Source organism: Hirundo rustica, chromosome 22 (assembly GCF_015227805.2).
Source record: "Hirundo rustica isolate bHirRus1 chromosome 22, bHirRus1.pri.v3, whole genome shotgun sequence".
Lineage (NCBI taxonomy): Eukaryota > Metazoa > Chordata > Aves > Passeriformes > Hirundinidae > Hirundo > Hirundo rustica.
Window position 1 is genome coordinate 707,600 of NC_053471.1, and position 11,015 is coordinate 718,614.

Below are 11,015 nucleotides of genomic sequence, written 5' to 3' on the forward strand. Positions count from 1 at the left end.
TGGGCGGGCGGTGGCGGTGGCGGCGGCGGGGCCGGGCGGGCCGGGGGCGGGGGCGGTGGCGGGGGGACGGCGCGGGGCTCCATCTTCCTCCGTGCGGCGGAGCCGGCGGGACGGCGGGGCACCATGGCTGTCGGTATAGGAAGTGTCTTTTTTTTTTTTTTACCTTCCCCCCCTCGCTTTATTTTTTTATTTATTTTTTTTTTTAATATCCCCCATCCCTCCCTTTCCACCCCCCCGTCCCCTCTCCAAAACACCTCAAAACCCCCCTCAACCCCCCTCACCCCGGTGGCGAGCGGGAAAAGAGGACCTTCACACTTCCCCCCCCCACCCCCGCCGCGCTGCTTTTTATTCATTTTTCATCTAAATCAATATTTTTTAAAAATTTCCCTCCTTTTTTCCCCCCCTTCCCCCTCCCCTCAGCCCTGCAGAACATGGCGTCCCCGTCCTAGCGTTTTAAAAATAAGCCGGGGCTGCCATTTTTGTTTGCCTTTTGTCTGCGAATTTTAATAAAAACGTCTGAGAATGTGGGAGAGGCGGCGGATGGAGGGGGGATGGGGGGAGCACCCAGCCGGGCCACCCCCCCTTCCCCAAACCCCCCCTTCCACCCCCATCCCCCGGCCTTTTTGTCTGGCAAACCACCACCCCCCCCCCCAAAATCCCCTCCCAGGTTGAGGATTTCAACTTCACTTAACCAAACTTCGCCTTTTTCCACCTCTTTTTTTCATTATTATCATCGTTATTCCACCACCCCCCCCCCCCTCCAAGCAGGAAGAAGAAGGAAAAGAGAGAGAAAAAAGGGGGAAAAAAGGGGGGAGACATCGAGGAAAATACCCATTTATCAGGATTTTCCCTTTTTCTTTCCCTCTGGATGGTCTAATGGAAAAGTTAATTGCAGCCGAACGTACCTATTTTTGTGGATGTTGCATGTTTGGGGGGGGTTTTGCTTTTTTAATGCATTCTTGGCTTTTTTCTGACTTTTTTTGCTTACAGGGGGTGGCAGAAGCAGCGCAGGGGCCGAATATTGTTATTACTATCATCATAATCACCATTATTATAATTTGCACCGTTTTAATTGTTTTTCTCCTTCCTCTTTTCCTCCTTTTCTTCGCTGTTTTCTGCATTAACTGGTTTTGTCTAGAAAAGTGGTCTCGCTGGCTGGAAGGTCTAATGGAGGGGGTAGACTTTTTTCGTGGCGTTTTTGGCAGGAATGCGGCAGCTTTAGCGAGGGACCCAAATTTCTGTGGCTGTGTCCCAGAGGTCTGTCTGTCCCTCTCCAACATATATTTAGCCATATACTATTTATACATCCATAATCTCCGGGCCACGTTGGGGGGCCTTGGGGGGGGAGCTTAAAGCCGCTGTGGCCACAGTGATGGATTTGAATCCAGAGATGATGAATTTGACAATTTTGATTTCTTTTTCTCCCTTCAAGGTTGGAGGATGCTCCTTGTTGGGTTATTTTTCCCCCCCAAGCCTGCGGTCCTTTGGATAGCAGCCGGGTTTTTTCACCCCGGGAGGATGGAGCAGGTGAAAGCGGCTTCGAGCTCGAGGCCTTTGAGATTATAAAGTGATATTTTTGCAGAGAGGTAAAAAAGTTTTTTAAGTCCCTCACAGTGTGTGATTTGCCGAGAGGCAGAGGGTCCAGGGTGAGGGGATGGATTTCACCCCCAGTTTTCCAGCCAGCTCCCCATCCCTCAGCTTTCCCAACAGCTTGGGGGTGAGCAGGGCTATAAAAAAACCACACTTTTTTTTTTTTTTTTTTTCTTTTCTTTCCTTTATTTTCCTTGTTTTTTTTGTTGTTTTCTCTCTATTTTCAGGCAAATCCCCATGTTCCCACGGGTCGGGTAGGTCGGAGCCGCTTCGCTTTTGTTCCTCCGCTGTGGGATCTCGCGCGCCGGGGGCTGGCGGGGGGTTCGGGGTGTGTGAAGTTGTCCTCCTCCTTGTCCCCCCGTAGAAAAACGCCCCACGTGCAGCACCCGGTCTCAGCTAGAGCTGGAGATGGACGCGGATAAGGGGAAGCAACGCCAGTACTCGCAGAGGTGGGCATGATGGCTGGATGGAGGGGATCACAGGGAGAAAAAAAATCCCTGCTTTTGTACATTTACATCTTAAAATAGCATCTAATGTAACAATGTGCATGCATGTGATTATACGTGTGCTTATAAAAATAACATATATATGCACACCAGAATCCAGGTATTATATGTGGATATATATATTTCTGTATAAGCAGGGGCATGGTGTTTTTTTGTGGGTGTTTTGGGGGTGTGAGGGGCTCCTTGCCTGCTCCCTCTGCAGGGAAGGGACCCCGCTCCTGGCATATGTGTGACCCCTTGATATTTACCCTTTAAGAAATATACCTTTATATGCATAAAATAATAATGTTCACCCTCAACCCCCCACCTTCTGCTTTTTCCCTTAAAAATATGTATTTTTGGTCGCTGGGTGCATTGTCATGACAAGTGCATGTTGGATCCGGTGCTCTCACTCCCTTCTCGGGGTGATCCCCTGTCTGTTCCTCGGTTTCCCTGTGTGCTGTCGCCCATGGGTGACAGCCCTGTGCTGCTGGGGATGAGCAGTTGCCCGCAGGCTGGTTTGTAGTGCTGCCTTTGCATTGTAGGGTGCCTAGCTGGTCTCTTTTGGAGGGTGGGTGTATTTGGGGTCTGGGGGAGCAGGACCCCCAAGCTGGGGAGTGATATGTTTTGTGGGGCATGTGTGCCTTGTGTCTGATGTGTCACGCCATGGGTCTGGGTTTCCCTGCGAGCTGCCCCCACGTCCCCTCTGCTGGGTCACTTGGCCCAAACTGTGGATTTGGGGTCACGCTGCCTTGGCCCCCATCGGGTCTCCCCTCCTCCACCCCTGAGTTGGGAGCCCCACGGGGGTCTCTAGTTTGGCTTTGCCTCCCCTCCCGCTTGCCACTGGTGCTTGGCTCCTCACCCTGCCCTGCGCACCCCTTTTCCTGCACAGGGACCCTCGCTCCAGGCTGGGGGCTCGTTTTGGGTTGGTTTTGCTGGAAATGCAGAAGGAGAAGCCCCAAGCCAGGGCCCTTCGGGGGGCGGAAGCCGGGGTTTAATTGGTTCCATCTTGGGTGAATTCTTGTGGCGTGCGGGCCACCCCCTCCCCGAGCCACAGGGAGCTCGCCCGGCGTTCCTGCTTCGCAGCTATGCCTGCCTTCTGCCCCCTCCACTTTGGGGTGAATCCCTCCTGGATGAGGACAGTTTGGGCAGGGAGGGATGTGCGTTCCCCGAGGATGGTGCTAGATGCTGGTTCCTACCCTGGTGGCTGTGGGACACAGGTTTTGTGGATGGGCGCTTGCTTCTCCTCCAAAATTCTTCCTGCTCTGGGTAAACCCCAGGGAAACCTGTTCTAAAGAGGGGACAGGGACCATGGCCTTGTGTTTTGCGGGGGAAACTGAGACATGGTGCAAGGCAGAGCTGGGGTCCCTGGCCCAGGAACTTGCCGTCACCATCCCTGGTCTGGCCTGCATTGGGAAGGATGTGCTGGGATTTGGGAGGGGGAACGCACAGGGGACATCCATCCCTCTGCTTCGTTCTCCCCAGTGCGCCGTCTGTGGCCGCCGCCGGCTTTCCTGCGCTCGCCGCTTCGCATGGGGGGGTGGGAGCTCTGCCCTGATGCTCTTGCTGGGATATTTGGGGACACCCAAACTCTGTGTCTTTCTTGGTCGAGGACACGTTTAGCTACCAAGAGCTGCTCTGGTCACCCCAAATCCCTCTCCTCACCTCCCAGATTCCCCACTTTCAGGCTGTACCAGGTCGGTGGTCGTTCGCCGGTCCCTGGGAGCTTTGCCTTTTCTCTCAGCGGTGCCGCGAAAAGAAATCTCTTGTTTCTTTTTATTTCAGCGAAGGCGAGACAGAGAGGGCTGCCAAGGTAGAGGCGTTCCCTAGAGAACTGTAGCTTGACTTAGCGGCAGTTGGGTAGGAAGTTGGAAGGCTCTAGTGAGCTCGTGCCCACCCGTGCCATCATCTACCTCCCATCAATCTGGAGCCTCAGCGACACGTCTCCCCAGGCAGCTGCGCCCACCTGGCTCCAGAGGCCACCCTGTGAGTACCAACCACCGCCGACCCCAACGGCCCTGGCACCGCCGCCCCCTCGCTGCCAGCGTCCCTGCTCTCCCCTCGCCACCCCCAGCCCTGGCTTGCTGGCTTCTCCTGCTCTTCCCTCCCCATGGGTGCGGAGGCAAGGAGGCTTCTGGTCTCTTTTTAGGGTGCTGCTGCTTCCCCCCTTGGCCCGGCTGAGCGGTGATGCCGGGTACTGTGCTGTTCTGGGGAATTTGGGGTTCAGCCCGTGGTTTTGGGGCTCTTTGCATCTTCCTGCTTGCTCTTCCCACATCTCTCTCGTCTGGCTGGGCTGCTTGGGTCTCCACCATGCTTTGGGCACCTACCTTGTCCCTGGGGAAAACCTTTGACAAACCCTCAGCAGGCAAATCTGGTGCCTGTGGAGGATGTCAGAGGCTGTTCCCGCCATGGTTTGGACCACAGGACCCCACGCCATTGGAGAGGTTACCCAAGGGGGGTCCCCCCTGCCCAGTCAGAAACTGGGGGGGCACAGAGAACCCTACCACCCCCCCGTGCCCTGCAGAGCTGGGGGGAGACGTGCCGCAGCATTCCCTACCCTTCATAATTTCCATTTTAATGGATTTTCTTTTTTTTTCCACCTTTGGTGCATGTCAGCTTCCATTTTTCATAGTTAGCTGAGAATAGAGAAAAAGGCAGTTTGTATATATATATATATATTTTTTTTTTTTTTTCCCATCTGCTTTCTTCCCCCTCCCACTCTGTTTCCCAGCCCCAGAGAAAGGGACGCCACTCCCGACAAAACACCACACGATTTGTATCATTAAATCGGGACAGGAACAGGGATTTTTATAATTATTTTGGCAACGCTGACCATTTCTTCCCTCTTTTCATCCAGCTTCGAGTGTGGTGGTTTTACAAATAATTTCTGAATTCTTTACTAAGTCCTCCTCAGGTGGGGGTGGGGAAACATGTGATATTTATGCTTTTCTCCCCAAAATATCCTTTGTGCCTTTCCACCCCCCTCCAGCTTTGCAGGAAGGTTCCTGGGACTGGTGTAGGGATTGGTGCTGTGTCCTGGTGATGGTCTGGGGGCCATGCTGGTGTCTTTGATCCGTCTGGGTGCTGCTGCTGGCTCCGCTGGAGCCCAGCATGCTATCAGGACAGGGAGAAGGATGGACAAATGGACGGATGGGAAGGACAGAGGTCACGGGGCACCTGCTGAGATGGGGGATCAGCTCCAAAAAACCCTTTTCTAATCATAGCTCTGATTTCCTGTTTTCCCACGGCTGCTCTGGGATGGGGGATTGGTGCCGGGGTGCTTGGTCATGCCAAGGGGGCTCAGAGCCCTCCTGCCTGAGCTCCTGCTCCCTGCTGCCAGCTCCACTTTTGTCCCTGATTCCTGGTGTCCAGCCCCTCATGTTGGCATTGGCGTCCCTCATCCTGTGCCCATCATCCCAAGAGATCTTACCTACTTGTTTGTGTATATACACACGTGCGTGCACACACACGTAGCCGGTGGGTAAATGCATGCTGTGGGTGACCTGTAAGTACGTATATAATTATACAAAATAGCTGGCAGCAGCTATGTCCGTGCATGGTAAGGTGCATTTAACATCCTCAGTGAATTCCTGTTCTGTGGCATGGAGCAGGACTTTGGTCCGCCCGTGCCACTGGGATCCGGCCCTGCTGTCACTTCAAACCCCTAAAATTTGGTGCTTGAGCAGCGGGGAGGTAACCTGGAGTGGTTCAAGACTGGGAAGGGGAATTGCCAAAGCCAATGTCTGGGTGGTGTCCTGAACAGGCTGTGGTATTGAGGTCTGCCACGAGAATTTGCTCTCATCCCTTGGTACCCTGGAACACACCTCGTCCTGTGCCAGGCTGCTCTGTATCACGAGGGCTGGGTGGTTCCTTCCTCCCTGCCTTGGTTTCCCCTCAAAATGGGGATGGTCCATCCCACAGCTTCTTCAGCCTGGGGTAGCTGTTGGGATGTTACATTCTGGTGGGACCAGGATTCCCTTTCTCTGGGTGCTATCAACCTGCCTATGGAAGAGCTCAGAGCATGTTTGAAACCTGGGGCAGCAAGTGTGAGGAGGAGGAGAAGGAGGAGGAAGAGGAGGAAGGCTCATTGTCCCCAAATCCCGCCACTCCCAAGGCTTCTGGGGATGCACTTTGCTGGAGGCATCGCTCTAGTTTCTCCTGGAATCCTGGCCATGGCCTGGTTTATTTTGGAGCCAGAGCTCTTGGGGGGCCCCCCTCCCATACATCCTATCAGGGTCCTATAGGTGCTTACCCTTGTTCCCCCATAATGGGATTTGCTGTGATGGTGGTGCCTGGTCATGCTGGGCTGCTCTGCTGGGATCATCCTCCTGCTGCCTCCTTTCAGCTGTTTCCCATTACCCAAAGATGGATTTAGAATTAATTTTCCCAACGCCTTCAAGCGTCTCCATAACCAGCCCTGCTGGTTATGGGTGTTCCTGTTGAGCCCCTCCTGGCTGTCACAGACTCTTCACTTGTCTTTGGAGGCATATTTTGGGGAGGCTTCAGCTGGAATTGCTGTTGGGTCCAATGTGCTGTGGTCACCTTCTCCCATGGCAGCGTCCCATCCACCTCTAATCCCTTCCTGGATGGGAGAAGTACATCCAGAGCTTGGTAGATTTGGACGTTTTCTCCAAATTTCAGCTTCCTCCTTTTTGAAATTGTGTCCCAGTGCACTCACCAGTGTTTTGTGGTCTTGGAGGCAGGCAGGTGCTTGGTGTCCCCCTAATGCTACAAGAGTTTTCATCTGGGAAGATGCTCAGGGGGTTCTCCAGCCCTGCCCCCCACCCCTGCTCCCTGCCTTTGCTCAGTCTGGGTTTTGCTTTGTGGGGGATGATGGTTTGTTTTGGGGGGTTCAAGGTGGAAGGGTGGGGGTCCATGTGGCAGCCAGCGATGCCCCATAACCAGCCCCCTCTCTCCTCAGGATGGCGGAGCCTCGGTTCAACAACCCCTACTTCTGGCCGCCTCCCCCCACCATGCCTAGCCAGGTAGGACCCCTGCACTGGGATTTTGGGAGGAGGTAGGATAAATGGATGTGGAGAACAATGAGGGGGATGCTGGGGGTTCCCAAGGGTCCCAGTTCCTCTTCCCTCACCCACCTCTCTGCCTTCTCCCCCCTCAGCTGGACAACCTGGTCCTGATCAACAAAATCAAGGAGCAGTTGATGGCGGAGAAGATCCGCCCCCCACACCTGCCTCCCACCTCAGTGGCCTCTCAGCAGCCCCTCCTGGTGCCCCCCTCACCCGCTGAGAGCAGCCAGTCCATCATGTCCCTGCCAAAGCTGCAGCAGGTGCCAGGGCTGCACCCCCAGGCTGTGCCCCAACCTGACGTGGCCCTGCACGCCCGGCCGGCCACCAGCACCGTCACAGGTACTGCCGTCGGTCCTGCCAGTCTGGGGGGGCAGAGGGGGATGTGGGTCCCGCCAAGACTAATACTCTTATCACGTTGCCCACTAGGGTTGGGGCTGGCGTCCCGTGCACCGGCCGTTAGCACCTCGGAATCCAGCCCAGGAACAGGGACCACCACCCCCTCGACCCCCACCTCTACCAGCCAGAGCCGCCTCATCGCCTCCTCACCCACCCTAATCTCAGGAATCACCAGCCCCCCCCTCCTTGACTCCATCAAGACAATCCAGGGCCACGGCTTGCTGGGAGCGCCCAAGGCTGAGCGGGGCCGGAAAAAGATCAAGGCAGAAAACCCTTCAGGACCGCCGGTGCTGGTGGTGCCCTACCCCATCCTGGCCTCAGGGGAGATGGCCAAAGAGGGGAAGACATACAGGTAGGCACACCCCTGCCCGCTGTGGGGGCTGGAGGTGATGGCGGGGAGCCCCCCCACCCCAGCCCGGTCCCTGCGGGGTTCTCCCCCACACCCTCCAGGTGTAAGGTCTGCCCCTTGACGTTCTTCACCAAGTCGGAGATGCAGATCCACTCCAAGTCGCACACAGAGGCCAAGCCCCACAAGTGCCCCCACTGCTCCAAGTCCTTCGCCAATGCCTCCTACCTGGCCCAGCACCTGCGCATCCACCTGGGCGTCAAACCCTACCACTGCTCCTACTGTGAGAAGTCCTTCCGCCAGCTCTCCCACCTCCAGCAGCACACCCGGTGAGGGCCCCGCTGAGGGGCCGGGGACACTTGTTCCTGTTGGCCAGGGAGGGGGGCAGGCGGGCACCCCAAACCCACCAGTCTCTCCTGACTTCTTTTATGGCCCTGCTCTGCTCGTTGGTCCTGCTGTCATCGTCTCCTTCATCATCATCCCTATCATCTTCAGCACCTTCACAGTCTCCACCACATTTTTCGCTTACACTGTGCTCATAGATTCCCCCCCACACTGGCTGTTCCCATTGCTTTTATCGTCCCCACCGCACTCATCATTTTCAGCACTTCCATGGGCTCCACCATGCTCCTCATCTCTACCTTCATCATCCCCACCAGTCTGACTCCACAGCCTTCATTGTCCCCACTGTGCTCAACATCTCCACCACCTTCATAGTCTCTTGGTGTCTCCATTAGCTCCACTACCTTCTCTCTGACCACATTCACCATCACCACTATGCTCATCGTTTCCATTACCTTTATTGCCCCCACCATGTTCAGCCATCTCCACTGTGCTTTTTCCCACAACTTTCTTCATCCCCACCATGCCCCCATGCGCCCACCACCTTCAGTGACCCCGCCACGGTCATCTGTCCGTGCGTGCCAGTCCATCTCACCCACACTCATCATCCCAACCACCTTCACAATTTCTAGTGCTTGCATTCTCTCCCAACCCCCATCTCTCAGCCCCATGTCTCCCCTCCTTCTCCCCTGTCACCTCCTGGGCCACTGATGTCACTGTGCCCACTGTAACCTCCCACTCTGATGTGACCCCGTGCATGGGATCAGCACTGTCCCTGGTGGTGGAAGGGGAGGTGACAATGACCCAGTGTGTGTGTCCCCAGAATCCACACCGGTGACAGACCCTACAAGTGCCCGCACCCCGGCTGTGAGAAGGCCTTCACCCAGCTCTCCAACCTCCAGGTCAGTGTTGGGGGACCTGGGCTGGGGGGCACAGGATCACCGTAGTTCCCCCTGACTCCCTCTGTTCCCTCAGTCCCACCAGCGCCAGCACAACAAGGATAAACCCTACAAGTGCCCCAACTGCTACCGGGCGTACACGGACTCGGCCTCGCTGCAGATCCACCTGTCTGCACACGCCATCAAGCATGCCAAGGCCTATTGCTGCAGCATGTGCGGCCGTGCCTACACCTCGGTGAGTATGGGGGCTGCCCCAAAACCTGCCCCCGGCCCCCAGCCCCCCACTCACCCCTGTGCCCCCCCCACAGGAGACGTATCTGATGAAGCACATGTCCAAACACACGGTGGTGGAGCACCTGGTCAGCCAGCACTCGCCGCAGCGGACGGAGTCGCCCAGCATTCCTGTACGGATCTCCCTCATCTAAGCCAGGAGGAGACAGGACCCCCACAGCGTGAGGAGGAGAGGGAGGAAGAGGAGGAGGAGGAGGACATGACCCCCAGCGCCGCGGGCCGTGCCCAGGCCGTGCTCCTGCCCGGCTCCCGCAGGTTTGGTGACATCCAAAGACGGTTTCAGAGCACTTTGAATCTCTGCGGTTTGGTTTCTTTGTGGGGGGCAGTAGGGGTGGGGGTGTCCCCCCCACCAGGCCCCACCCCCCATTTTTGCATACAAATATATATATATATATATATATTTATTGGCCAAGAACTTGGTGCTGCTAAAGACCAGAAATTCACCCCAAAAACGAACCGTGGATGGAGCAAAAAGCAGCTGGAGGTGGGGGGAAGTCCCACATCCCCCCCCACAGATTCTGGGCCCAAGCGCCTCCATTTAGGGTTGATTTTTAACCATTTTGGGGTCTTTTTTTGTGTTTTTTTGGGGTCCCTTTTGAGGGCGAAGCCACGGGCAGAGCTGCATCCCCCGGGGACAGTCCCCCCATTCCACATCCCTAGTTTTGGGGGGTTTGGGGGTCCCCCTGCTTTGCCTTGTGCCTGCCTGTACATACCCCCTGTATAGAGCTGGGGGCACTCCCCCAAAACTCATCTATATTCTGTACTTTTTGGTTCATTTTGGATATTAACTGTGTTATTTTTTATACACTTTTTAAGCCTTAACTCAGCGTTTCTTTGGGTTTTTTTTTTTTTTTCAGGGTGTTTTATTTACCTTTTATTAATTTTTAACCCCATTCCCTTATTTTTTACCTCCCCTATTATTTTTACTCCCCATCCCCTTATTTTTTACCCCCCCATTATTTCTCCCCTCGATGTTGTACGATATCAATATTGTAACCTTTTTTGTCAGCATGTTAATACTGTGTAAATATGCCTCTTATACACTTAGCCTCCCCCTTTTTTCTCCTCTTCCCCCAAACTTTGGGGCTTTTTTATTTTCCTCACTGCCCAGCCAGGCCAGGCCTCCCTAGAGCTAGTTGGTACCTTATTAAAAAAGGGGAAAAAAAGGAAAAAAAAAAAAAAAAAGAAAAAAAAAAAAAAATAACAAAGAGGAGAAAATGGACAAAAAGTCGCCCCTCTCCCTGGTGTTGCCACCCCCCTGTCCTGCATTGTGGTTCCTAGAGAAGCTGGGGGGGGACCACGGCCTCACAGTGTGGACAAGGAGTGAAACCCCCCCAGCCCAGCCCCTTTCCAAAAAAAGAGAATAAAAGAGAACAAAAAAAGACCAAAACAGGAGTTAATGAAACTGGGGGTGGGGGTTGTGTCTGGGGGGAGGGGACACCCCTGTGGGGATGCCTGGGGACACAGATGGTGGCCTGGTCCCTGTGGGGCTGCAGGAGGGGAGGGTGAAAGTAGGGGTCATCCTCAGCAGCTGCATCATCCCCAGTTTCCCCAGGGAGATGGGTGGCACAGCGCCGGGTGACAGCAGACACCGGTCAGTGCTGTCTCAGGCTGAAAGTGGTGCTCTGGTCCTGGTGAG

General features: G+C 55.1%; 1 protein-coding gene across 2 annotated transcripts; it reads left to right on the forward strand.

Moving 5' to 3' along the window:
• The first annotated feature begins 759 nt into the window (after positions 1-759).
• On the forward strand, positions 760-10,768 carry ZNF362 (zinc finger protein 362). 2 transcript variants are annotated; one of them, XM_040084309.2, is made up of 9 exons: positions 760-1,844; positions 1,955-2,039; positions 6,997-7,060; positions 7,195-7,441; positions 7,529-7,850; positions 7,949-8,173; positions 9,010-9,088; positions 9,162-9,320; positions 9,394-10,768. In XM_040084309.2, exons 1-9 carry the CDS (start codon positions 1,655-1,657, stop codon positions 9,508-9,510), a joined length of 1,488 nt encoding a protein of 495 aa, XP_039940243.1. In that variant the 5' UTR covers positions 760-1,654; the 3' UTR covers positions 9,511-10,768. The 2 variants fall into 2 exon arrangements, with proteins under 2 accessions (XP_039940243.1, XP_039940244.1); XM_040084310.2 differs by having other exon boundaries at positions 7,983-8,173.
• The last annotated feature ends 247 nt before the right edge of the window (positions 10,769-11,015 follow it).